Source organism: Aquila chrysaetos, chromosome 24, assembly GCF_900496995.4.
Source record: "Aquila chrysaetos chrysaetos chromosome 24, bAquChr1.4, whole genome shotgun sequence".
In the NCBI taxonomy this organism is placed as follows: Eukaryota; Metazoa; Chordata; class Aves; order Accipitriformes; family Accipitridae; genus Aquila; species Aquila chrysaetos.
Window position 1 is genome coordinate 140,450 of NC_044027.1, and position 27,949 is coordinate 168,398.

Genomic DNA, 27,949 nt, shown 5'->3' on the forward strand with positions numbered 1-27,949 from the left:
CGCCGCCGCCGGGAAACGCCGCCGTGCGGGCAGCGGCCAGCGGGCCCGGCCCCTCAGGGCAGGGCAGGGCGGTGCGGGGGTTGGGGGGCGGCTTCGCGGCCCCGGGCATCGCTCTGGGCACAAAGCCCGCCCCGCGCATCGCTCTGGGCACAAAGCCCGCCCCGCGCCGCTCCCCGGGCGCCGTCCCCGCCGCAGAGCTGCCCCGCGCCCGCCGCCGCGCCGCCTCCCGAGTCGGGTCCAGGTCGGCGGGACCGCTCGGGCAGCGCCGCCCTGGCCCCGGCCCCGGCCCGCCCCTCGCCGCGCCCAACCCTGCACCTGCCTCCCAGCGCCGCCCCGCTCCCCTCCCCGCGCGGAGCCGCCGGCGAGTCGGGCCGAGCCGCCTGGGGAGCTGCTGCCGGAGCCGGCGCCCGCCATGGGCACCGTGCGCGGGGGGATGCGCTGCATCAAGATCCTGCTGTTCATCTTCAACCTGACCTTCTGGGTGAGCGCCGGGCCGGGCCGAGCGGAGCGGAGCGGAGCGGGGCCGGGCCGAGCCGCGCCGCGCCGCCTGCGGCACCTGCCGCGGGCGCTCCCGGGTCGCGGCCGCGGCCGGTCCCGCGCGGAGGCGGCCGGCCGGGCCCGGCCCCGGTGGCGGCGCTGGGCCCCGGCGGAGCGCGCGGGCAGCGGCCAGTGGGGGTGCCGGGCGCTGCCTCCGCCGGGGCGGCGCCGGGGCGCAGCAGCGGGCGCCGGGGCTGCGCCGCGCCAGGGGCGAGCTTTGAGGAGGTGCGCGGGTCCCTCGGAGGAGGGCTGCAGGCTGGGCTACCTGAGCTCGGGTTGCGAGAGTGCGCTCGACTTTTATTCGACTTTCTATAAAGATACAGCTCTTCCTGGGGAAATACGTACTTGATGATATTGCCGAAAGAAGACAACATCTGTCTTAACTGGTAATTTAAAGTAGTGACCATTTCCCCAGCAAGCATAAAATTTCAAACGACAGGAGGCTGTGAGACGTTCTCCCAGCATCCCATGCAGCGTATTGCAGCGGAACATTTCTTCACAGCATCACGATGCTTTCTAATAATGTCATTTCAAATAGTGAGCCAACAGCTGCTACTTTACAAGTTCATCCTAAGAGAAAGTCCTTGTATCCTATTGCACTTACTTTGCTGAAAGCTACCCTAATGTGGCAAGGAACAGTGTCCACTGCAGAACCCTCAAGAGATTTAGAGAATGCTTTACCCATTCTCCCCTCATTGCACCTTTTTAATAGTCTCACAGTTCCATAGCACAACTGAGTTCAAGCTTGCTTTTTTCTTTCATTTTCCCTCATGCTGTGTTCCCCTTTCCAGTAGCTTTGCCGTTTTTCACACTGGAAAACAATCAGCAATGTTATCTTCTTAAATGTCTTTTTCTTTCTTTCTGATTCACTGTTTTTTAAAAAGTCACAAAATAATCCTGTTCAGCCTCTCTGGAGGAAGCAGTTTTGGGCTTTTGTCTCCTTTATGCTTGGAACACAGTTAAACCAAATGCTTTTCCCTCTTGGTGACAGCACTGCAAGCTCCGGGTACACGGTGCTGCTGTGCTCAAGCTGTAGGGGCAGAGTGATGTTGCCCAGCTGCAGCTGCAAGTCAGTAGAAGGACAAAGCTTTGTGTTATGTTGTTTCACAAAAGTGACAATTGCTGTGTTTTGTTATCTGCCTTTTCACTGAGATGGAAGAAACCATCTGCTCAGCTGGACTGGGGGCATTCATTTCAAACACATTCAAAATACCAGAGGCACTTGGAAGCCTGGACTGACAGGAGGGGGCTCCTAGCACGTTCTGGCAGTCCAAAGGCTGAGCCCATGCCTGCAAGCAGGGAGGTTCAAATGCTGTGACCAGGGTGGCAGGGGACCCTCACACTCTACGCTGTGACACTTTTGTTTGGAAAGCTGTGATCCCTAGCTCTTCAGGTATATGCTTGCCTGCTTTCTTTGCTTGCTGTAGCTATGCCAGAACAATCAAGTGCCAGGCAATGCAGGACAGATTAAAAAAGCACCACGCCAGGCTGCCAAGGATATGGTAAGCAGCAGGTGTTTTGTGAACCTCGTTCAGGTTGTGCAGTTGCTACAGGCCTAGGCTCTGGCCTCCATCAGAACAGTAGCAGAGCATCGTGCCTGGTCCTGCAGGATGCTGAAGCTGTCTGCCAGGACACCCACCATTGCCTGGCAGGCTTATAAATATGTCTGGCATGCCGTGGGTCTGAGACCACTGTCTATAGATCTTTCCCCTCAAACAACATGCCTTGACACTTTTTTTTGATCTAGTCTTGTTCACGTTAAAGGGTATTTTTCCTTGCATTTGACAGCATCTGTCATTTGTTTCTTAGTCATTTCTGTGATCCAAGATATTGTACACTGTAATAATCCTTTTACCTCGTAGTTCTGATAGGGGGTCCCATGGTGATTTAAAGAAAAATGCCCTGTCATAATTGGTCCAAACACACTTAACTTCAGCACATCCCTAAGAACAATACAAGCATCTCTTTCTGGTAAGCCTCCAAACAGAACACTTCTTACAACTGAGGAGCAGCAGCAATTCTGAAATGGCAGATGGTCTCCTGCACTTTGGTATGATGATTTAGAGGTCCAGCTGTTCTCTCTACAGCATCACATATCTCGTGACACTGGAGCTGGACCTGTGTGATACATACAGGGGAAAGGGGCACCTCTCAGCCCAAAAAGCTGCTATTTACCCCTAAAACAGCTAGGAGCATTGAAAAAAAAGTCAAGTTACTTCTGTCCTAAAAGTTTGGTTTGTGTCAAGCCAGCAGGGCTTAACTCCTGGTTGTGTGGCACTTCCCCATAAGGTGCTCTTCCTACAGTAACAGCATCTTGACTCCAGACCCAGGCCCTGAGTAGCCTCCTGCATACTGCCTGACTACAGTCCAGTTCTGAGGGTTAGGAAGGAGGTCAGAGTGTTCCTCATTGGTTTTGCAGCCTGTGTGTTCTTCTCATGGGCACTCACTTCCCTGCCGCACCCCCGCCCCACTCCATTCCCTATTGCAATTCAGGCCAAGTTTTGATGACTGAATGAGCTTACTTACAAGGTTTGAAAGTCACTAGTAAGTTCAGAAGCACCACTACACTGAAGAGCTGAAAGAAAGGAAGGAGTACATTGCACTATAATAGGAATTCATTCTTATCAAACACTGGCAAGTGCTTCCTGAATTTTCTGACAGTGCAATCCTGAGCTGTGGGATTTCAAGAAAGCAGAAAGTACCAATGACACCCCTTTGAAGCTCTCCAGCCAATTGTTACTAAAGTATTGACTGGTCTGTTTATCTTCCAGCTCGCAGGACTGGCTGTCATTGCCTTTGGTCTGTGGCTGCGGTTTGGTGGGGTTATGGCAGACTTTGCTTCAGACAAAAAGTCTCCAGAGTATTTCTTCATGGGTAAGTTAAAGTGCCTGTGATGACAGTAACCTTTAGCCTTGGTTTAATCCTGGGGCATGTGACACACCTTATGCACTGAATTATATGAAGGCCAACAATTCCTGGGCTAAACTACACAAAACTGGACATTCTGGTGCTGTGTGTCATATGCATGATGGCTTTCGTCCTTTCTCTGCTTGGCATCAACTTCCTTAGGCCTAACTGAACTCTTCTCCCAGATTTGATCCGATCCTCACATATCTTAAGTGAATTGTGCTAATAGTGTTGGAATAGAAGTTGAGATGGGTCAGAGACTCCTGGAACATGGGGCTCACCAACACATCCTTCCAGAGTTTTCTGGGCAGCTGCTAGCCAACAAAACAAGTGTCACTTCTGAATGTTTCTAACACCAGTGCAGCAGTAAAACTTTTGCTCACCAGTTCTCCCTGTGTCTGCATAGAGGCCCTCAGTGTGACTTTAAGTACCAGAGCAAATCCTTCTACAGCTGAAAAGTAAAACTACACAGTGTTCAGTCATCTCAAGAACTGTTTGTCCAACCTAGGCAGGAATCAACTAGTTCCCCAAGCCCACAGAATTGGTATTGGTCATGTCTAATTTTAGACATTTAAGATAAGTTTTTTTCTCTCTAGGATTTCCAGTTGGGTTTTCTGGAAATGCCACATGTGTTACATACCTATAGACATCCTTAAATAGCAGCTGTCTAGAACTGTCAGCAACTGCATTTCTCTATCCATTGGCAATTGTAACATGCCTTTACACCAGAGGAGTCAGACTTTTTTCTATTTTAATATATCACCCCTGAAGTTGGACTCACTCAATAAAATCCAGTTGGTGCAAATATTTTTGCCATCTACAAATGCCAAGTGTGAATGAATACCCAGTCCTGCCTTGTCCATTGAGCCACTCTGACAGGGTGGCCAGGAATGGAAGTTGACCCAAGATGTTCTGTAGCAGTCAGTTACCTATCACAGGAATATTACCTGGTCTGTGCAGTTACTTTAAATACCTTGACTCTGATACACCGCAGTCCTAACCCCAAGCTTCTTTAATATATGCAACCAGGCTAGAGGCACAGAGCTGACTGTATAGTACTGTGGGAATAGATGGGTAGGATGTTATGTCCAGCAAAGTTTCTGTGGTAGTTGATGAGGCTGAATAAAATCATTCAGATGAAAATTTGATTGGGACCTGAGGGTTACTGGAAAATATCCTGTAGCACCTCCACTGACGCAGAGAGCCAGGAAGCATGATTTACTTTTTCTCTTACATCTGAGCTGTTATGTCAGCAGCATATTAGATCACCAACTTCATTTCCAGATCCAGTTTATACCTGAAGAATTTCCTATGCTCTGTGTTGGAATGCTTCCCTGCCTCATCCACTTAATGTTTGACCCAGGAGATTCAACAAGACAGAATCATGTTCTGGCCTTCAAAATCAAGTACTGTTGGCTAGAAAGTAGTACATCCTGTGATGTGAATAAGCACCACAGTCATTTCACAGCTTTGCAGTGCAGACTGTAGCACTGTGTAAACAAGATAATCCTTTGATGCATGTATATTTAAATCTCTAAAAGATTTATTCTGCTTCAGTCCTGAATAGGAATTACAAAAGCTGTTCAGAGTTGTTAATTTTGGGAAGTCCTGGGGAATGTTCTTGTAAAAGTTTTTGTCATATACTGTGGCATTCAACTATTGGGCTGTCACATGTATTTATAGAGCTGTATGCTATAATATGTAACTGCTAGCAGAGGAAGTGCTAAGGAACAGGACATAAATATGTTGAGAATTCTTTAAAACTTGCACTTCTGACTGAATTCAAAAGTAAAGTTTTGGCCCTTTTTTCTAATAGGCATTGTGCTCTGAACGGAGCATTCCTGTTAAAGGAAAACCAAAAAATTTCCGCTGCCCTCCCTCATTACCAATCATGTTAAATGCTGTTGTGACTTCTGAGCATCTGATAGGGCAGCCATTCAGAAGTCTGAGGCTGTTAACAATCTGTGACTAAGGCACTGGTAAAAGGATGGTGATAAGTTCAGTAACAGTGGGTTTTTCCAGCAGACAAGGCTGCACTTGACAGTCATGCTCAAGAGCTTTACCTCTCTAGGAGATTTCAGCTCTGAGTCCCCCCTGACAGTTGCATATTGGGCCCTTCTCACACTGACTCTAGGAGTGTTGTTTATTTGGCTTTTTGTGTTTGCTCTGTAACAGGCATTCTGGGTGACAGCCAGAATTTTGCATAGGAATTCTTAATATGGACACTGTGCAGCACCCAAGGCGCAGCTGCCCAGAGGGCTGAAAGAGAAAGCAGATCATCAGTATGACTTGGAGATATAAACATATGGCCATATATATTTATAATTTCTTTAGCTGTGTTCCACTGACTGCTTTTGTGGCTGCCTTGTGATAACCCAAGCCCCTGTGATCAGATCAGCTTTGTGTCAGTGCTTGGAACAACAGTGCAGCTGCATTCAGAGTTTGCTTTGTAGGTTGAAGCACTGTCCAGAATCACCATCTTGTGGAAAACATCTCATTTTCTTCCTTCTAAAGAGGAGCACGTTCTGCTCTTTTTGTACCTGTATTGAGCTGCCAGCTGAATCTAACCAGCTTGTCTCTTGTGCTTCCTTGTGATGTTTTTTCCTGGATTTGAAATGTTGTTTTAGTTTAAAATAATTGATAATTATATCCTTGCATTTTCCATTAGGCCAGAATGAGTCTCCTTAAATAGCCCTGTTCTTTACCAGCAGTCCAGCTGTCTTTTCTGCCCCCTGGAATAGTTCAGGCCATGACTTGGCAACCAGGCCTGTTCATCTTTTCCAGCCACTGAAATGTTTTTGCTGGTTTGAGAACAACTTACAGGCAGCAGTGCTGAGGTCAAGCACATATGTGTTCTTAGTTTTCTCTTGCTTGTGGTTTTGTGTTTAGTGATCCATATTCCCCACTGCAGCTTGCAGTTTTTTAACCTACAACATAAAAGGTTGGAATTGGAACTCATTGACCCATGCAGTCTCCGTCCACTTTACCAGATGTATCTTAGACTGTAATGGCCTCCTAAAATTCGACATTCTCTCTCTGCAGCTCCCCAACTTTTGGAGTTCCCACTGCAGTGGCAGGCATGACAATATTTTTATGTTACTCTATGTCATAGTATGTTTTTTGTGCCTGTGCTTCAAGTGGTGAGGCAAAACTGTAGCTTTCCTGTTCTATTGCAGTTCAGCTCTGGTAGATTTCATATAGTCCTCTCATAGCTTTACTTGAGAGAAAAAAAAAAAAGAAAAAACAAAGAAAAAAAAAGATAATTTCAGCAAAGGTCAATAGCTGGGTAGTTACGTCTTTTATCTGAGTGGTCTGTGACACTATACTGACCAAATGGAGAAAAGATCTGTAGAATAAAGGGAATTCCCTTGGATTGCTCATCCTTCTTGAGACTCCTGTACCAAGACCTAGCGAATTTTTTACTGGGTGGGAAAGTCGGCAACAATCAGAAGGAAAAGAGAGATGCTTGTGTGAACCCAAGATGTCAGCATTGCTGTCTCACATTTAATTTGTCCTTAATTAATTCTTTGTAGTAGTGCTGTTCTTAAATTTAAAAATACCTAAGGCACAGAAGTGAAGGCAAAGTGCCTGCTGAGTGCAAGTTGAGCATTTTTTAAGTAAAAACTAACATGGGGACTTTTTAAGGGTCAGTTCAAGACACCTATTCTCCCCTCTTTGCTTTTGGTGGATGAAGAGGAAAGTCTGTGCTGGTTCCTTGGGCAACATGGAGGACAAACTCTCTGTATCCCTGATAAATGAAGTGCAGAGGGTCACATCACTGCCAGTAGCAATAAAAATGAAGTGTATGCACTCAACAAGCCCCATCAGGAATGGTGACAAAAACAGATGAATGTGAATGAATCAGTCTGGATTACTCTTTCTCACAACTGGCAGCACCGAAGCATCGCTTCTCTTGCACAGCCAGAGCTCACAAACTTCCTGCTATGTTACATTTCTTTGCTGCAGTTCCACGATACAATCTGTGGTCTAGGCATTCATCAGGGCCAAACCAGTTGTGGATAGAAGTTTCAGGGTGGCTGTGGCTTTTTCTTGGGGTCTGTGAGAGCATGAGTGATCATTCTGGCTTTGAAAGGTACAGTTAGATGGTGCATGCCTTAGGATATGAAGTCATGTCTGGAGTTGAAGGATGTTAGTTGTTTTTCTCCATAGCAGTGGGTGCCCATACAAACAGGAGTTGGCCAGCAGCTAAATCCATGTAAACTGCGATTCTCTGCTCCTGTGCCTCATTTTGTTATAGTTCTATTCATGTATTTTGGAGTCAAGCACTATACCCTTAGTCAACAGTATTTTCTGTCCAAATCCATAGCCTCTCAAACTCTATCAGCCTTTAAGATGAGAGCTATTGGCAAAGTAGCCTCTGTGTAGAGATGCAATACCATAAGAGGAGCATCACATGGTCCTGCCATCGTGTGTATTGGAGAGGCTTTTAGTGTTCTTAAGACTTGAGCAATGAACTTGTCTTTCTTCCTGTCATGTTGTGTGCAGGTCTTCTGCAGTTGAGGAAGAGTGGTTTAGAAAACGCTGATAGTGCCCTGAGTGGAAAAGGAAAGCTGCTGCACCAGAAATCTGCTTAAAAAATATGACACCACCACTACCACCCCCCAAAAAACCTTAGTCAAAATTAAAGTTGTTCAAAAGTCCTCAGTCTCTGTGCTGGATCATAAAACCTAGCAATCAGTTCCTAAGAGTCAGTATCCCACCTGGCAGAGTAAGGGCAAGGCCATCACAAAGTTAGTATTCTGACAAAACAAGCTAATCAAGCTTAATGGAATAATCTGTCCATCTATCTCAGGTTGATTGTTTTATATTTGCAATATGCTGAGATTCAGGAGGCTTTTTTTTTTTTTTTTAATTCATCACTTAAGAGTGAGAATGCACTTATGCTTTTTGCCTGTTACTCTGTCCTCCTGTGTAAACCTTTCTCCCACCCTACTCTCTTTGCATGTAGCTACCTAAAGCTAGCCAGTTCCACACAGCAGCAACAGTTGAACTGACAGTTACAACATTTCCTTCTTTGACACACCCTCTTCTCCTTCCTCTAGGCAGCTGCAAATCACCCTGGTGCCTGCACACTGGTCGCATTGCTGTGAATGCTGAACTCTGACAATACCGCTCACTGAGTATGTGGGGTCTCCCTCAGCCTACCTCAGTGAGCGATCAAGCAGTTGTATCTGATTCTGGTCAGACTGCCCATGCACACAGGCCAGAGCCCAGCACCACAGGCTCAACACTTCTACTTTTCCAGAAACAGCCACCTGTAGCAAGTGACCTAGGTGACTGGGGATAAACCTGTCACTGGTCCTGCATGAAGTAAAAAGACATGAAGATGTTTCCTCTTGCTGTAGCAGCACACAAAACTCCAGGAATGGAGTTTTTAAGGGACAGTTCAAGACACCTATTCTCCCCTCTTTGCTTTTGGTGGATGAAGAGGAAAGTCTGTGCTGGTTCCTTGGGCAGAAGGAACTTTTTCTGTTACATGCTTTGGTCTTCATACATGCTCTCTTTAATAACTCTGCTCTAGATGCCAGTCTCTAAAATCACTTCTAGAAAAAGAACCAAACCAATATAATCCATTGTATCTCAAGGGAAATGTCCTGTGTTGTGTTTCATTCTGACAGAACTGGAAATAAAATGGGACTGTCCACTATGAAGCCATTAAGAGGAAAGCATTTTGTCTGCTGGAAAAAAATAAAACAGGAACAAAAAAGCCCTTAGCTCCTTTTTGGGGTGTGCCACTTTCAAAAGCATCTACAGAGAGGGTTTTGATTGAGTTGGCTTGTTTTGTTCCAGCATTTACTTTATCTGCACTTGGGTGGGTAAAGACAGATACCTGCAGAGTCCTAACTTTTGCTACTGTGGGGGTTGCAGATTTCTGTGAATTCATTATGCCCATACTCTGTTTTCTGTTTTGGGTGGCTTGCAGCCTGTGCATTTAAGCATTAGAAGTGTATAATTGTTGTTGATACCTGCATCGAAATGTCGGCACACATACAGGATTGTTCAGGGTGTCCTAATCTAGAAAGGATTGCAGAGCACTGTGAGAGGATTTCAGAATACGGAATGACTGAGTGTTAGAAAGGCAGATGAAACACAGTATCAATAAAGCAAAGTGATACAAATGGTAACAGAAAATCTAAGCAGTATAAACACTGATAGACTTTAAACTAGCTGTAACGACACAGGAATGTGATCTTAGACTCACTGTCATTTGCTCTTGACAAAAGTGCCTTGCTCAGCTGCAGTTAAAAAGGCATATAAATATCAGGAAATTATTAAGAAAGAAAATGAGAATCCAAATGAAAAATTTTAAAGTCATTGTGTAAATTTCCAGTGCACTCAATGTCTTGAATGCCGTATGTGGTTCCGGTCAGAAAAGATGCAATAAAACTAGAAAAAGTACTAAGAAGTTTGGCAAGTTTATTATCATACTATGCACTATAAACAACTTCCATATTAGGAAGTTTTTCACACTATTCACATCATTAAATCGTAGAATCCATTGTCACAGGATTCTGTGAAGTTCAGCCGCGATAGTACAGATCTGCCTAATACAGGTATGTTGATTACATCTGACTTCAGTGAAGTTTGGTATAGGGTGAAGTAGATCTTGACAGAGCCATTGGAGACTACTGAGAAGTAATAGGTGACATACTTTGGCTTATGTGAATTTGGGACATAATTATTTAGGGTTGTGAGATGCATGTGAGCAAGATACATAACAAGCGCTGGTATTCTGTGGGAAGGGGGAAGGAGTGGACCAGGATGTTACACTACAGTGAGGTTGCTTTTAAATTGAAATTCAGGATTTGTGCATCAGCAGAAGCCTACAAACTGGCTGGTATCTGTAATGCTTTTGTGGTTCCAGGAAGATTAACCACCATGAAATACCTGTTGAATTCACATAAGACATGTAATTATGTCTGTGCATTATGCTCAAATTAAGGATATATTTCAATTCTCCAGAAATTAATCTTCCTTCAGAGGACTCTGCCTTTCTTCTTCAGTTTTGTAGATGTATTTCATAGATAAATATACTAAAAATCTATTAACAGAAAAATGGTAATCTCTAGTAAGAAGCCTGTTTCAGAAACTGATTTTGCTACCATGTGCAACATATACAACTGTCCCTGTCTGGCCTGTTATTTCCAACTCCCAACATGTGTTTCTCATCTTTTCCAATAGTGCATTTGCACTACAGGTTCCTTGGTGCTCTACTGAGGGCTTGAGAGTCTCGGTCCTTCTGTGGAGAAGCACATCTGCCTCCCAGACTGTAATGCACATACAACCTCAGGAAAATCTCTTCAAGTCATGTCTGGGTTCTAGGACTCCTGTCATCACTGCCTCTGGATCTCTTATACCAGGAATAGAGCTGCTTGTTTTCTCAGTGGAGTATGAACAGTTGGTGGTTTGTTCAGTGTTAAGTTACTCAGCCCAAAAAAGAAAAAGTACAATTATTTCAAATGGAAAGTGACCATAGCAACCAGGTAAACAAGAAACCCATGTGAAATAAAGCCAGACAGAGAGACAGTGTATGTTTGTCTGCTCCTGCTCTTTGCAGTAGGCTCTAGACAGGGATTTGTATCTCAAAGCCGTCAATAAGACTTGGGGCGGGGGCAGACCAAACAAAAAAGAACTCTGGGAGTGGGTTGTCCCAGGCTCTGAATTTAGATCTCTCCCAGGCTAGGCAGCCGGCAGGGTGTATCTGGTGGTGGTTGTGATGGTTCATGTGTTGTCTGAAGTAAGAATGGTTTTAATGTTTATTAGGTTCCTACCTGCCTGGTTTGTGTTGTAATGTTTCCTTTCTGTTCATAAAACATTGGTAGTACACACTTCTGCCTATCACATGATTCTTTGCAATGGGAGCATAGAGGGACTCTGGTTCTAAGGTCACGGTTGTTACTCTGTCCAAGTGCCATATGACACAGACAGACTAAAGAACTGGTGACATTTCCTTTCAGATTAGTTATGCATAGATTTGCATGTTACCTTGAGAGTGGTTTTTAATTGCTCTAAGGAACAAAGAACAGAGGTATTGCAAATTTCACTCATTGTTTTTCTAAAAATGGGGCTGATCCCTCCCTCACTCTTGATACACATAAAGACACACTGCAGTCAGCACCTATAAAATTCCATCCTTCTCTTCTACCTAGCCTAAAATGATGAAATTCTGTATTCACTGCTAATCACAAAGGTGTTTATCCAGAAATGACACACAGAATACCCTTTATCCTTCTTGAGGTCCTTCTTCACACTTGCAGATCCGCTCTCTCCAAGTACAGCCCCAGTAGGGTACACATGCTTGTACCCAGAGGAAACTATCTTATGGAAGAACTCTGTGCCATGAACATAGATACCAATCTAGAGATATCTGCCGAGTTGTGGATTTGCCATTCTTCACTATTGGGAGCCATTGGTTGCTCTGAGATTGCAGGTAACTTTTAAATTCTCCTTCTAATTGCAAAGCAGAGTCTGCCAGAAAACGGGAATCCCTCCTGTTGGAATTATCACAGGGAATGCCCCCATTTGCCATTTTCCTTTCAGGAAATAATGATTTCCCCATGGGATGAATCAAAAAATCAAGTATATAGAAAAGCTGCTGCTTTACTGCTTTCCAAATTTGTTCTTTGCAAAGTGAAACAATGGCTGAAGTATGGGCTTCCCCCCTTCTTACACTCTTATTTTTTAGCCAGAAGGGAAATCAATTTGTTACTAGGTGTTCTTTCACTTGACTTACTGCTAAAAGTAGAAGTGTTGGTTTCTCTTCACAGCTTATAAAAATCTGTGTTTGTGTGGATGGATGTTTTAGCACAGCTCAAACGACAAAAAAAACCCCACCACCCTAAAACCTGCATGTTTCCCCACAAAAAAAGGTTGAAAGAATAGGCTCTGTACAAAAAAACCCCAGTCCTATGACACTTCATTTTTCATCCTCTTGTGTTTACAAAGAAGCCCGTATTTCCTCTAGTACCCCTCACAGTCATCGGTGTCCTGGCTGCGTGTGCTCAGATCAACCAATTTTCTGTTGCATTTTGCACATGGCTTCTAATTGTTTGGAATGTGCCTCTTCATCCCTTTGCATTCAGGGGCTGAGTGTGACTTGCTTTGTGGGTCCTGAATGTTGTGGGCAGTCGCATAGATTGCAGGTTTCTGCCATTAGGTCCAGTGTTTGCCCTCCTTAATGCCATGGCAGTGTGCCTGTTCTCAGTATTCTCTCTCGATCTGTTGTCTGCTCCTGTGTGGGCTGTGTGCTGCCAACAAACTCAGACAATAGTTAGTATTGTCAAACTCTCTCTCCTCTTCATTAGCACACACAGATCAAAGTGACATAATTAGGAATCAGGAAATGAACAGAGGCAAGAAGAGGTAAGAGGAAAAATTTAATACGGGCCACAAACATTTGCTTCCTTTCTACCCTGTACTGTTTTACTTCTCCTGCACAAAAAGCTGCAGCTAGACAGTCTTCTCAAAATTTTCCATTCACCAAAACAAGCTCTCTACTTTGACCTGACTTGTACACTTCTTTTTGCCATGCTGAGAATTGTAGTGAACTTTTTTGTGTCAGTTTCTAGCTATCAAATGTGTTCCATTTTGTGACTATAAACCAAGCGTCTTTTTTTGTTTCTCTGCTGTGCTGTAGATGCCAAATCGGAGGCCATGCCAAGGCTTTGTATTTTACAGTGGAAGCACTTATGAATAGAAGCTGATTAAGGCTTTTACTTTCCATCCTGCTTTTTTTGAAACAAATGGGCTCTAGTGAAGCTTAGTTACTTCTGACACATGATACTATTGCATAGCAATGTATGACATTTAACACCACCAAATTTCTGCATTTTTTCTGCTTTGCTGATCCTAACTGGGCTAACTTGATGACTATCAGTGCCTGATGTCTCTAGGTAAGGCTATGATTCCAAGGAGTGCCATACATTGTCACCCTTTTCTTTTTTCTTTCTAGGGAGTCTCACTTTTCAGTTTAGGTCTATTCCTATTAAGAATTTGAGGTAATCATGCCTACACTGCTGTGTATAGCCCACTAGGAAAAGAAATACTAGCTCCCTGTCTTACATACTTACACCATCTAGGTTGTTTCTGAATCTATTGCTTTGATACCCTGCCTGGAAATCATCTTCCAGTTGAGCATACCTGAATCTGGGTGCTAGGAAACTTCACAGTGCAAGCTGAGAAGTAACCTGGTCCCTTAGAATTTTTTTCAAGCTACTCTTCAAGTGCCTCATTCCTGTTGGAAAGATTAGATGTGTGTGTATATATAGTAGACAAGTAAAAACATCTTTAGTTTTGTGGAATTTTTTTTAAGTGTCGTCATTATTTTCCATCTAGAAATAGCGCTCTCGGTATCAGCAACTACTAGTCCCAGGCTGAGAAAGGACAAAGTCTGGAACGAACTCTCCTGAACAGAAGATACAAGAAGGTGGTTTTAAACTCTTGGCTGGCTCAGTTGTGGGGCCAGACACACAGCAAGCTCAGCTTTGTTTAGTGAGTGGTGCGAGTTCTTCCTGTAACATGCCTTAAAAGGGAAGTTCTGATTGAGGTAGCGGTTTAGCTGTGACTCATGCAAGTGAAATGTTAAGTCTGTTTCTCAGACAAAAGCAAATCCAAATTCCTGAAAGTGGTCTCACCCCTGAGCCTCAGAGAGCTTTGCCTTTGCTAGCTGGAAGCAACAAAAAGAAATGGGAAGACTTCTTTCCAGTCTTCTTAATCAAAAAGTCTCTCTGCTAAGTTGCCTTATAAGTAATTACAGGGATTGCAGTAAGGGAGTCACACACAGAAAAGGGTCCAGGAAACATCTTTGTAATTACACGTTGTTTGTTACCATGGAGATCTCAGGAAATGGCAGTTTTGGTGTTTGGCAGTTGAACAGCAGGTTCGGCACCTGAGAGTTTTTAGGTTTTTCCAATTCATCTTTCACAAAGGGCTGACCTTTCTCTCATGAGCCAGGTATATCTTTGTATGTCCCTCCCTCAGTAAAAACCACTATGGTGTGAATATGTGTACAAGTATTAGCTTTAAGAATGCTCAGTCCTAGTAAGTCACAAGATGCAGAATACTAAAAATCTAGAAAATACAGAATATGAACTGCCAGTACAGTCAGCAGCAAATCATAGAATCATAGAATCATTTAGGTTGGAAAAGACCTTCAAGATCATCGAGTCCAACCATCAACCATCCCCACTAAACCATACCCTGAAGTACCCCGTCTACTCGCTTTTTGAATACCTCCAGTGATGGTGACTCAACCACTTCCCTGGGCAGCCTATTCCAATATCTGACAACCCTCTCAGTAAAAAAATTTTTCCTAATATCTAACCTAAATCTCCCTTGCCTCAACTTGAGGCCATTTCCTCTCGTCCTATCTCCAGCCACCTGACAGAAGAGACCAGCACCCACCTCACTACAACCCCCCTTCAGGTAGTTGTAGAGAGCTATAAGGTCTCCCCTCAGCCTCCTCTTCTCTAGACTAAACCGCCCCAGCTCCCTCAGCCGTTCCTTATAAGACTTGTGCTCCAGGCCCCCCACCAACTTGGTTGCCCTAAATCCCACATATCTAGCATCACAGTCCTGACAAAGCCATATTAATTATAATTGTTTTGTCGCTGTTTAGCAGAATGTGTTCCTCAGCAGCAATCCTTGACACAAGAAAGGTACCAGGGCAAGAAGGGTGGAGGGGAGAAGGATCATAAGAGCTGGGATAGATATCTGGCTGATATACAGTGACTGGGCAGTGATGTGCCAATGAATGGGCAGCAGGCAGCAGTTTGCCTTCTCCAATCAGGCTGCATCTGTGTGGCAGAGTAGCTGATGCTCTGCACTCATATATTCATAGTTTATTTTTTCATTTTCCTAGCAATCGTTGCAAAGTGTCATTTGTAGGGCTTTCTAGTCTAGGTTATGCAAGGTCTGCTAACAGGAAATGCCAGCAGCTCTGTTAACCCTAAGGATTTGGGTCAGATTTAAAAATAATGTTTAAATTGGTAATTGAGAATACTAAACGTTCTTATTAAAAGTTTGCGCAAAGCTGGGAGCAAGGCTCACTGTGCCCTCTAGTGTGCACAGTCTGTAGCTTCGCTGTTTCCTCATAACGGCATGAGGGAAATGAAGCTGTTTTTTCTCGCAGTGGATTGGCATGGCAGATTTCTGTGTGTCTCCCACGTTGCCCACACAAGACAAAGACTAGAATTACAAGGCACTGCACTGAGCCTGTTGTACTTTGGCTGACATGGTACCCAGAGACAAGGAACAAACACAGTTGTTGTGGTCTGATGCGAACTGACACTGCCCATGAACGGATGTATTGCCTAAGCACACAGATCAAGCATCTAAGTTTACAAGTGAGGAATGAAAAATTCTGTGCTCTGGTTTCCTTTTGTCCTAGATAAAGCCCATACAAAAAAACCCAACCTTGTTGAATGTGAGCGTTTCTAGCAGCTTTACAGGTGTCAGAGATGAATGCAATTCCCCTGACCTCTACAGTTTTTGCCCTGTCAAGTTCTGAACATAGCTAGAGATCCTAGAGATCTTTAAATATGTATGGGGCTACACTGACATCTCCCATGTTCTGCAGTTGTCTCAGGCCTGGTCTTTGCTGGCAGTCTCATCCCCAGATTGCTTCATTATCCTCTTAATATGTTTAGTCTGATAATCGACTATTTGCTGTTCTTTCTTTATGTCATTAGATTTGTCTACACACAGGTAACCTTGTGCCAGTAGCCTCAAGTCCATTCAGCAATGCAGTCCCAGGAGGAGGTTGGCTAAGGTGTCTGAGCAATCCCCTGAACGATTCAGTAACTGCATAACACTTAACTGCAAATGTCCAGAACAGGAGGACAATGTAGTGTTGCCACTGACTGCTGCAGGGCCACTGATTCTGCCTGTTGAAATAAGGTGGTGGGAGGATATCCTGCAGTTCAGATGACGGCAGCATACACCATGAGATGGTGTTTGTTGGCCATGCATGCAAGGTTCTTGGCCTCTAAGTTTTAGACGCTCTAGTCCTTTCATACAGAATCACCTTTTTTTAATATCTGATGTGATTTGTCTGGTTCTGTGATTCTATCCATTTTCAGGCAACTCTTTTCCAAGGCTTCTGATCACAGTGCACTGATACTAGCCTTTAAAAGCTGCTCATATCACATATTCTGACACTTGCATCAGTATGCTGGAGGAAAAAAAAATGTAAAGTAATGACACTGGAATATGCCTGCCCAGCAGGCAGTAAAGCAGCTACTTATCGTAAAAGGAAGATGCCACACTCCAGATCACTGAAGTGTAGACAAGCTTCCATTCTCTGCAGTGACAAAGCTCAGGACTATTGCTGAGCTTATGACCTCCCCTAGGCTGTTCTTCCCACTCATTATTTTGCCAGAGGGTGCCCATTCATTGTTTCATTCACTTCCTCTAACAGTTTTCAACCGGTTCCCCCAATCATCCTCTTCTTTCCAATAGCAATCGGCTTTTTCCCCAGTCAAAGCACTGATTTCAGAAGAACATCACACTGTAGTGCCTGTACCTTTCCTGAGGATCTTCAAATGTCCCTTTTTATATACTGCCAGGCAACTGACAGAGCATAGCTGCCAGGTAGCTTTTTAAGTTCCACCCCTACATAGCAGTGCAGCACATTTCCAGTCCCGGGTTTCACAGAAATAAGCCCTCTAGCAACGTTGGAATTTTTTTGCCTTACATTCCTCACTGAAGAGTTGTAAGGTGGTTTCGGATAGTATGGTGTATGTTTTTCCTGGACTGAGCTGCCCTTGGGACAGGAAACTTGGGAGGTAGAAGGCTTCTCATTTGTCTTCATGAAATTCTCCAAGAATTCTGAAGAAATCATTGGTCTCCTTTTGGGGCAAGAGAAACTTTTCTGTGTAACAGGTGTTCTTTGTGAGAGCCAGAGACCATTGTTACTTACAAATGCGTGGTTTTGACAAAATAGGTAGCAGACTTTGGGAAGAGAAACCTTAAATTCTTCTCTGATTCTGATTTTTCATAGGACTCTATGTATTGGTGGGAGCAGGGGCTCTCATGACCACAGTTGGATTTTTTGGGTGCTGTGGAGCAGCGCGGGAGTCTCAGTGCTTACTTGGAGCAGTAAGTAAAAGGTTACAAGGGCCTGGGCTGCGTAGGAAAATCATTCAAAAGCCTATGTTTTGTGTCATTAGTGGAAAGATCTTTACTGTGCAAGACCTAAAATGTCTTATGTCCTTTTACTGGCTAATCTAGCATCTCTAGCCACCGTTCTATTGCAGAGCTTCCATACATGAAGAAGTTCCTTTGCTTGTCTCATGTGATATACTTCCTGGAATTACCTTCTGTCTTTTCTGAAGCTACCATCTAAGCCATATCTTTGCCATTTCCACCTCTGTTTCCATATTACAAGAAATCTGACTTGACGCCCTTGTCACAGACCCTGCTTACCAGCTTGCTTTCAGTAATGTGTGGGCTGTTAAGGCCTGGGCAAGGATGAGGGACTGACTGGCAGTCCATATAAAGCAGAATTGTGCAAGGTACATTAATATAAGTTTCTCTTCTTCCTCTGCAGTTCTTTGCTTGCTTGTTGGTGATATTTGCAGCTGAGGTCACTGCTGGAGTATTTGCCTTTATAGGCAAGAAAGTGGTAAGTAGCAAGCAACTTCTAATGTAAGAATGGGGCAGTTATGGATTCCAGTGCCGACTGACCTACAGTCTGGCTCTTGCATAGGAAACTTTTCCAGGAGACTTTTCCCAGGAAGACTCTCTGACATTCTTATCTGGAGTCAATGAGAGCTTGTGTTGTCACAAGTCCAGAATGGGATGCAGTTTTTGCCCCCCTCTATTCAAGAAAATCTGTAGGTGTTGTTCAACCTTACATCCACAAAGAACATCAAGTAGAACTATGTAAGAGGGTATTGCTAGGGAAAAGGGCAAACAAATTCAAGCGCTGAACTTCAACTAACAGCGTTTAACCAAAACACAGAATACAGCATATGTACATACTGACCCATGCAGAGTCCCTCTGAATGCCAGCAGGCCACAAAACCTCCTATCTTTCCAATCATGGTACCTCAGTTTAACAGGCATAATTTTCTGCTCTGGAGGTTGATGACACAAGCTGGAAGTCCGCACTGGATTGGGGGTAAGACTTATTTGCCACTCACTTGGAAAGTCTGATTTCTGCAGGCAATACAGGAAGCACAGAAAATCTATGAAGACATTTATGATGACTATATGAAAAACCCGGGGGGGAAGGTCAACAGGACTATCTATCACTACCACTTGGCTGTGAGTAGTCCTCCTGAACTTTAATACCTTGCACTGCTACTCTACTGTCACATTACCCTTTAAAATTCCAAATGCCTCCCACTGAGGTATGAAAGAATAGAACTGAGTGTTACTTAAAATGGAGCCAGAAGCTCAAAATCCGGTTTCCTGATCACTCTGTCAGAATTCTGGTTTTCAGATTCCAAGCAATCCCTAACTTTGAAAGTGAAAATGGCCAGGCTTTTAAATTTCAGCTGATGTTTCTTGTCTTTGTTGTGCAGAAGATATGACTATTATGCCCTTTCTGGATATTAAAATCCAAGAATAAATACTCACAAATGCAGAGAGAGGTAGAAAGGTCTGAATCTCTCTGCATTTGTCAGAGAAAAAACTGTGACCCGTGTCCCAGGACCGACAGTGTGGCAGATCCTGTCACTGACTGAACCAAGTAGGTAAAGAACCAAAAGCACATGTGTGACTCAGTTCAGGCCACCCAAAAAGTTAGTGTCTGAATCAGAATTAGAACCTGTGACTTCCTGAATCCTATTTGTGTCCATCCTGTATCTACACTGCCACCCACAGAGATCAAGCCCAAGCTTTGTTGCTCCTTACAGCATTCCCACGTTCTTTAGAACAAACATTTCACAACCTCAGACCCTTTTGTCCTTCTCCCATAGCTGTTATTTCTGACCCAAAGAGGAATTCCAAGCATTTTGTGGGAGATAGGCAAACAGGAAAAACAAACCCTCTGAAACACTCTGATTTATTACTGTCTCCAAACCCGGCACTATGTTTTGTCAGAAATAAAGATTCTAGCATTCTCTGTTGTAGCTTTCGTGCATTGCCCATAATTCTGTATGCGCTATTTGAACTTTCTGCTTTCTCCCCTTAACAACTCCTGTTTCCTTGTAAGCCAGGGATCTGCTTTTCCAAAATCCACTTGCTTGCTTTGTTATGAAATAGTGTGATAAAAATCCCTTCTGGAAGTTGTTGTTAATACAAATTTTTTTGCTATGGCTTCAGACAATTGAAACTGTTTTTTGAGAATTTTGGCCCACGCAGTTGGTAGCAGTTAATATAGGGAATAAATTTATAACTTGATCTGTATTGTTTCTTTTTTTTTTTAGTTATTTATTGTCTCACTTTCAATATGAAAGTAATAACTAATTTCAGTATGAAACAAGTCTATGGTTTCCCCTTCTTCGATTCTTCATCTCTCTCTCTCTCTCTCTCTCTCTCATTTAGCTCCAATGCTGTGGTAAAGATAATATGGAACAACAAATGGGATTACCCTGTCCAGAGAATATCCAGATGCCAAAGGCAAGTGTCCTCTGTTCCGGTTGTTCTAATCACTTTTTCATGTCAATTGTTTAGTAAAATTGGATACATTCTATAAGTAAAAGAAAGAAAGAACTTCCTCTTTACCTTGCAAATTCCAGCATGAAATTCCATATGAAATGGAGCAGAGTGGAGGCAGAAATAAGTTGGAGGTCATATTGAACATGCCCAACCCTCATTTCTGAAGCCTGCTTGTAGCATCCCATGGTAGCTGAGACAATATTACATCATCTGAAAAGTGTGAAGGATGTAGCAGAAAAGGAATCCTAAATGAAAAGCCCTGTGAAGGCTGAATTTTGGCAAGTGCCTGCCTTAATCATGCATGAAGACTCCTGACTAGAAACTTTGTTGGTGTTACGAAGGATACTGTTATTTCTGTCTTTTGTGGAATCTGGTTGTGAGTACAATGTCAAGCTGTAGGGCCAAACTGCCTGATTTAGCATGGCCTATCATATAAAGGGTTTTAAATTTCGGGAAAACTGATTGTAAGAAAATAACTTGTATGTGTCAGCCTGTACAAGCAAGAGGTACAGATGTCTCACGAGAAAAGGGAATATGCTGTGAAAATTGTCCAACAAAACACAAGGCACAGATGCAAGAATTAGGACAGTGACTGCAATATTTTTTCATGTTTATCTGTTGTTTAGTGAGAACAGCTGACAGAGTTGGTTGGAGTATATTTTTCTAGGAGTAAAAGTCTTTCAATTTTGTTTTTAATAGAACTGCCTGGTTGAAATCCAGAACGTAATTGATGCTAATCTGCATTTAGTTGGAATTGTTGGAATTGCAATTGCTGGCATCACAGTGAGTAAATCCATGTTCTCACTCTCAAATCTATATTTGAGCCCAGTACCCTGTCCCTTATTCAAAGCTTTGTGGAAGGTGTTTTGCAGCAACTGGTGAGATTCCTCAAAGGTGCAGCTTTCTTACCACTTTCAGCGTGTCCTCTCTCTGGGAATTGCCCATGTCGGTACAAGCAGACTTGCATGACTTAGTTTTGCCAGTTCATTTTGTGTCCTCAGAGAGGGTCCAAAGTAATGGTAACCTTATTTTGGTGTAATAATAGGAAAGCAAAGTGCACATGAACCAAACTGAAAAGCAAAAGGTTGTAGCAGCATTTCGTCTATTCCAAAACAACTGCAGACTGATGCTTTAGGCCCTTTGAGGATCCATTCCTTAGATTTCACAAGGAGTAGAGAGTACCTGCCCTTTGCACAGAAATGGCTTTCCAGGAAAATGCTGGCTGTAGCATTGGTTCAATCTGAAGGATAGTTTATAAACAGATTTTCTAGGTCACAGATCCAGTGATCAGTATGTATTTTGTTAAAGGAACGGGATTTAAACTGCATAGTTTTCAGAACAGCATTTCTTTCCTAAACACATAGCACCTAGTTACAGGTAGCCGTTTAATCGGATTGTGTCATCAAAGCATTGATAACTGTCCTTACAGTCCACCTCCTCCCACAAGTGTGGACTGTTGTATTCCCACGGTCTGCTCCTTCCTGACAGGGCTGTGACCAGTAGATGTCACCCTGCTGCAAGGATGTGGCAGGAATGGGCAGTCTGTGTCAGGCACAGGCTTTAACAGAAAGCATTTTCCAGCACGCATGTGCCATGACTTCCTTCAGACTCAGAAACCAGCAGCAGTCAGAAGCAGCACGAGGAGCCAGAATATTAGTAAAGAAATACACCTTTAAGCTGCTCTGAAGAGCAGGAGGTTCATGGACTTGGGTGGACACTTAAAAGCAGATGAAGGGTTTATGTATGTAATAGAAACCGTGGCGTGGGTAAAGGGGATTAAACAATCCTGTGATTTGTATAGAACGTGAAGGTGTACTCAAAAATACAGCAAAGCAACATGGGTGGGACAGAGTTCCAATAACCTCATTGCTCGACAAGGATACACTAGAAATAGGAACATCTCTTCTATGGCTTCCCACCTCAGATACAGCACAAGTTATGAAATGATAACCTCTTTAGCAGCAGAAACATGTCTGTACATTTTTCTGTGCTTGTTTCTGACACTTCATGGGGTATGACTGGTCAGCTGTCTCCTTGCTTAGGGAGGTGTGTGGGGAGGGGACGTGAACTCAGTGGTTTAACTGCCTCGTAGTACTGCTCATCTCCCATCATTAGCAATAAGGCCTGAGGAGATAGCTGCTAACTGCTTTGGAGAATCAACTTGTGGCAAAAAAGAAATTTCTGGAGGCTCTGGCATCACCCACTGTTCTCTGTTTTTAACATTCCCTCTAGTTAACTAGCTCCCTAACATGAAGAGAGTTTTATATTTAATGTATAGTCTTGGTCTTGAGTAGTAACTGTTAAGAGCTTAGCTTTCTCTGTAAAATCGCAATGCTCAGCACCAGTTCCAGAGACCTGGTTCCTCTGGAATCATTCTCTGCTCTTACTCAAGTGTGTATACAATATTCCATGTAGAAGCATTCTGAAACTCAGAACCTTTTGGTGCAATACTAGGCATAATACCAATAGTCACAGTTACTGATGTCAGTGAAATTTATGTTAATATTATTAACGTTTGAGGCTGTTACGCTGGCCATAACATTTAGAAAAAAGAACAGTGAAACTAGTGTGAGCAGATAAAATCTTGGCTTTGAGTATCAGTGAAATCTCTTTTATGTTAAATGCCTGATTTCTTGGGGTTTGTAGATGGAAGCAGTCACTTGCTACTCTGCCATAAGAACCTTCAGATTGTTCTGGCATGCAGACTATTTTGTAACTGTTTTGTAAGTGGATCCCTAAATTGCATCCCTTCTCTTCTAGATCTTTGGCATGATATTCAGCATGGTTCTGTGCTGTGCGATCCGTAACACAAGAGATATGATCTAAAACTTTCACTGCACAACTATGTCCCAGGAGTTCCAGACTAAGCTTTACAAGAAGTGCTCTTCTACCCAATTTAATAATTGTAATGCATTTTAATTAGTGTTTTAACATACTGAGAGGAAAATATCCCATTAGGTGAGCAGGTGAATTGTATTAGTTACAGTAAAACCGAAGTGAACAAAAAAGGGTTTTAAAATGTCCTTTTTAATGAAAAGAAGCAAAGGTGTATCTAAGACTAATTTGATTTTTAATGTTTGTATATGTGGAATTAAGAGTTTACACATCTATAGACATTGTGTAAGCACTTGCATATCTCTCCTTACACATATATATGCACATGAGCAGGTACCTGTGTATGCAGTACCTTGTTTAGGTAAGTATGTGCAAGTGGAATATGTTGTGTGTACATGTTTGCATGCATATTATTCCAGAGTCTCACTATGCAAGAGTGTACACACACCCATAGGTATACAGTGCTTGAAACCCTTTCATATTGAGCCCCTTTTGCCAAGAATTAGTGGAGGAACAAATGCCATTTTAAAAAGTAAGACCTATGATCCATTTTGTAGCTGTTCTTTCCAAAGCCCAAACAGAGTAGAATTAATAAAATTGGACTTTATTAAGAAAAAAAAATAATGCCTAAGGGCCTGCTCCAGGAAACTTCAATTCATGTGAGTAGACCCATTGACTTCACTGTCATGCAGAGACTGGATTTTTTTTTTTTAGGACTGGACCCTTCATGCAAATGCAGAAAGCTCTGGGGGAGGAAACATGTCCAAGGACATCCAGGCTAAAGGAAGAGGGGGAAAGAGGTGGGAAGCTGGCAAGATAATGCAGTCATATGGGAGCGATTGCAGTGCAAAGTGTGCTTAAGCTTCCCAAGCTAGCCTGAGACACACGCACACAATAAATAAATCTACGAGTTAAAGGGGCCACTAAAAATCTTTATTCAGAAGTCCCTTTATCCTGCAAGACTCTATATGATATATATGCTGGTGCAGGAGTGGAGCCTATATCCAGAAAAGCAGCAGCTTTGTCAGATACTCTGTAGAATCTAACTGGCCTGTGGAAGCCAACTGAAGAGTGAAAATGGTCAGGGAAAGACACACAGCACTTTAATATCCTCTGTTTCTGCTTCTGTGACTATCACAGCTTCCATGGGGCTCTTACCTCAACCTCTCACCTTTTCTTGCGGGTGTAAGGCAGGAAAGAAAGATGGGACATTTTTACAGAGCCATAAAGTAAATTTTCTTACTGGCACCTTTAGATTGCATGTCAGGTAGAAAAATTACACTGTGTGCTTGAAATACCTCAGGGCTTGCGTTTACATAGTTTGTTTCTATATTTTTATTTTTCTATTTGTCATATTTATTCATAAGAGAATGTTCCTTTCAAAACAACCTAGAAGGGAGAAAGGTTGTCCCTAGAAGGGGAAAATAAATTACATCAAAGGCTCAGAATCTCTTAATTTTTGGCTTACTCAAGATAATTCACCATTTCAGAGAACAGCTTTTTGCTAACAATATCCACATAGCAGCTCTGTGTCTCTGATGATCACTAGGTTCAGATTTCTGATGCAGTTGTTCCATACATGATGGGGAAAAGTTCAGCTAAACTATGTATCTATCTCATTGAAACGGTCCACGATGTCTAACAGGACTTGGCATTTACAAGTCATGGGGTCTTTACTCCACTGAAACACAATGGAAAGAAATGGGATTTCAGAAAACATGTGCATTCGAGTGCACATGTTTGTGTGGAATATACATCTCTCGTTATATTTATCTCTCATTTCCCAAAGAAACTCAAACTCCCATCACTTTTCTGTTACTCAGGATTGGGAAGAGTGTTGCTGTTCCATGTAACTGATTTAACTGACACATCTTGCTGTCTTTTGTTCAACCACAACCTGTGACACTGAGACAACTGTGCACTAAATGCTGGGTATGCAGCAGGCACTGCCGACTGAGCAGTTTCCAGGCCTAGCTTCAGGTACCCAGCTGACAGGGAGACATTATATCCTACACCAAAGAAGAGTTAGGCTTGTATCACTCTGTTCACAGCTGATTAGCTATGGATGCCATGTAAAAGTAGGAACTGGGACCTTATTCTGCAAGCATCAGACCAGGAAATAAGGCCCCAATCTGCTGTCTGCTCCCAAGGAAGGCTCAACTGGGAGAATGACACTAGCAGCAGATCCACAAGGGTCTCAAGCTGAAACTAAGAAAGTAAGTTTCTCACAGCAGACAACTGACATAGCCAAAGCAATTTCCTGGATCCCAGATATACTTGAGACTGTCCCTACAACTGGTTCTGCTCTAAATAGATAATGGGATAGTATATGACCGGGGTGTTTTCTCCCAAGGTAATACTGACAGCAAGAAGAAACCTGTGTATAGTGTCATTTTTGCCATTCAGAGCAAGACAGCTTTCCAGGAAAACCAGTAAAAATAGCACAGTAGGGAAGCCAGTAGTTCAGGTTCCAAGACTATTGCCCTAGAGGGATAGAGATTTATTGCTAATAAAGCTACTTCCTTCTGTTACACTCCCCCTCGTAATGACAGTATTTTATTTATTTTAAACACATCTTCATACAATTGGTTTTAATTCCTCAAATCTGTAGCACCGGAATGTAATGATAGAACCAGAGTTTACGTCTTTGTTTGTTTACTGTTTCCTGAATAAGTTGGAAGATGCCCATTCCTGCTTTTGAGATGCACTGAATAAAAAGGCAGCTTGCAGAAACTTCTGTTGCTTCCCCAGCTCCCCACTCCCCCAGACGTAGAAAAACATCTAAGTGCCTTATGAAAACAGGGAAGAATGGCACAAAGAAACCTTCCATAAATTCAGACTTGAACAACCTAACTTTCTGCTGAAGTGTTTTGGATTTGTGTTTGTTTTTTTTTTTCTTCTTCTGAACAGTGCATATTTTTTTTCTGAGCATAATTACTGCTTATACTCTACAGTTTACTGCTGTTTAGGTTTACGGGATACTTGCACTGCATATCAGGAACAGAATAATACCTAAGTTATTGGTATAATTTAAGCTGGAAATCAATGTTATGCATCTACTAGTGCCTTTAACAGAATCCAGAGATACAGCCTCTTTTGTTGTTTCCTGCTTTTGTCTGCTGTTGTGAGGTGCATAATATATTTGCAGTTTTCTCTGCATCTTAGTGACTGAAAGTCTTTTTTAACTCATTAAGGGACAGAAAATACACCTGTTCTTTCCCTGTCGAAGCTGTAAGAATTCTTTCCTGTTGCTTTTAGATCATAGCTAGTTAACAACTCCAGTTTTCATTTACTAGATTGAGCGGCCCTTTTTAAATGCTTAGATGTCACAGGCGGGGTTATGGCTATCCAAACTAGATATATAGTGCCCACAGTTTATTGTGCTGCTGCTCTGTTGTTTCAGCTCTTGAAAGCACAAAATCTTTGATCTTTGCCGGCAGTACAAAATCATTTCCAAGCAGCTACACCATATGTCTTCAATAAGAAAGCTTTTCAAAGGTAACTAAATCCAAACCAGTATCTAAACTTCCTCAAATACAGTTCATGCTCCAAAGTTGCATGCCAGGAGTTAATTAACAAACTCCGATGCTTGTGTGCACCAGATACATAGTAACTGCCGTATAAGTCAGCAGAAGTACCCATTTAGTCCTGTCCCTTGTACCTGTTTCAGAGGAAAGTGACAAAAGATCAAATCCCTCCAGGTGATAATTCTGAAAGCACATCACACACGTGTTCTTATTCTCCTGTCAAACAGTTTGTTCTAAAGCATGAAAGATGTAAATTGTTGATGCCTTTATTATATCTCTAAACATCATTATTCACATTTCCCTTGTCTAATTTTTCTAAGTAACTGACTTCAGTGGGAGCTTCATTTGTTACAGGAAAACCTCAGCCAGTTTTGATCTCTCGCAGAGATTGCACAGGAGCTGATGAAGCACAGCCCTGTAATATCCCTACAATGAAGATTTGTATTTCACTTTTCTTCATACTGAAAGTGATATTTTTTTAGCAAAATATATTTCATATGTATTGAAAAAGAAATTGAGTTATCTTAAGCCTTCAGATGCTATATTTTACAGCCTTTGGAGGCTACTGATGAACAGCATCAGCATTTCTGTTCATAGAAAATGTACATAAATAAAGCTTTTCAATCTTACTTCTTCCTCTCTATTGGTGCTCCAGCCACTAGGTTCTCCAAAATACAAACCACTTCCAATACAATGTATTTGCTTCTATAGCACAAATTCTGATTTTGGACAGAACTGGCGTGTCGGTTTATGCTGCAGAGTCTGTAGCAGAATTACCTCTATGGCAGCTGTCTTTGAGAGAAAAAAACCACCGTACTTTGTTGCTGAAATCAGCTTTCACTTCCCTTTAGTCTAATGTGTTCTGAAGTGGCGTTTTATCACCTTTTCTGTCTTGAATTTGAAAAAACTTTCTAATAAAAATAACCTGAAATAAACGACTACCGGAGAGAGCTTGTCTCCGTGCCCTCCAGCGTGCGCTGTCAGAGCAAGCCCCCCACAAACTCCCGGATTTCACGCTGGGGACCTTCCGCGACGACCCGACCCCCCCCCCCCCACGGCGAGCGCGGCACGCCGGGCGGCCGGCCGGGCGCTGAGCTCTAACCGCGGCGTCCAGCAGAGACCCTCCCACCGCAGCATGGCTGCCTTCGCCTCACCTTCGGCATGCTGGCGCTCGGGACACCCGGTGCGCCGCGGCTGGCGGTCACTCGGTGGCGGCGGCGCCGAAGGCCCGCGGGGCGGCCCCCCGCCCAGCGAGGGGCTCCTAAGGCCGGGACGCGAGCGCAGGCTGCGGGGCGGGTCTGGCCGGAGCTCGCCCGTCACCCTCGGCAGTGTGATCGCCCCGGCGCGGGGCCGCGGGCGGGCGGGCTCCGGTAAAGGAGCAGGCCTCGGCCGGCGAGGCCCCGCGCCGGCAACCGGGACAGGATCGAGCCGGCGGCTGCCGCCGCACCGCCACGGCTCACCTCAGGGACCCGCGCGGAGGAGCGGGCCCGCCCACCGGGGAGGGACGGCGGGCAGTA

General features: G+C 43.5%; 1 protein-coding gene across 4 annotated transcripts; it reads left to right on the top strand.

Moving 5' to 3' along the window:
* The first annotated feature begins 139 nt into the window (after positions 1-139).
* Positions 140-27,370, top strand: TSPAN2 (tetraspanin 2). Of its 4 annotated transcripts, none has more exons than XM_029999359.2 (8): positions 144-481; positions 3,309-3,411; positions 17,465-17,562; positions 18,014-18,088; positions 18,631-18,732; positions 19,957-20,031; positions 20,770-20,853; positions 23,620-27,370. In XM_029999359.2, exons 1-8 carry the CDS (start codon positions 413-415, stop codon positions 23,764-23,766), a joined length of 753 nt encoding a protein of 250 aa, XP_029855219.1. In that variant the 5' UTR covers positions 144-412; the 3' UTR covers positions 23,767-27,370. The 4 variants fall into 4 exon arrangements, with proteins under 4 accessions (XP_040975648.1, XP_029855219.1, XP_040975649.1 ...); XM_041119715.1 differs by having other exon boundaries at positions 149-481; positions 26,309-27,370; XM_029999360.2 differs by having other exon boundaries at positions 152-481; positions 22,831-23,835.
* The last annotated feature ends 579 nt before the right edge of the window (positions 27,371-27,949 follow it).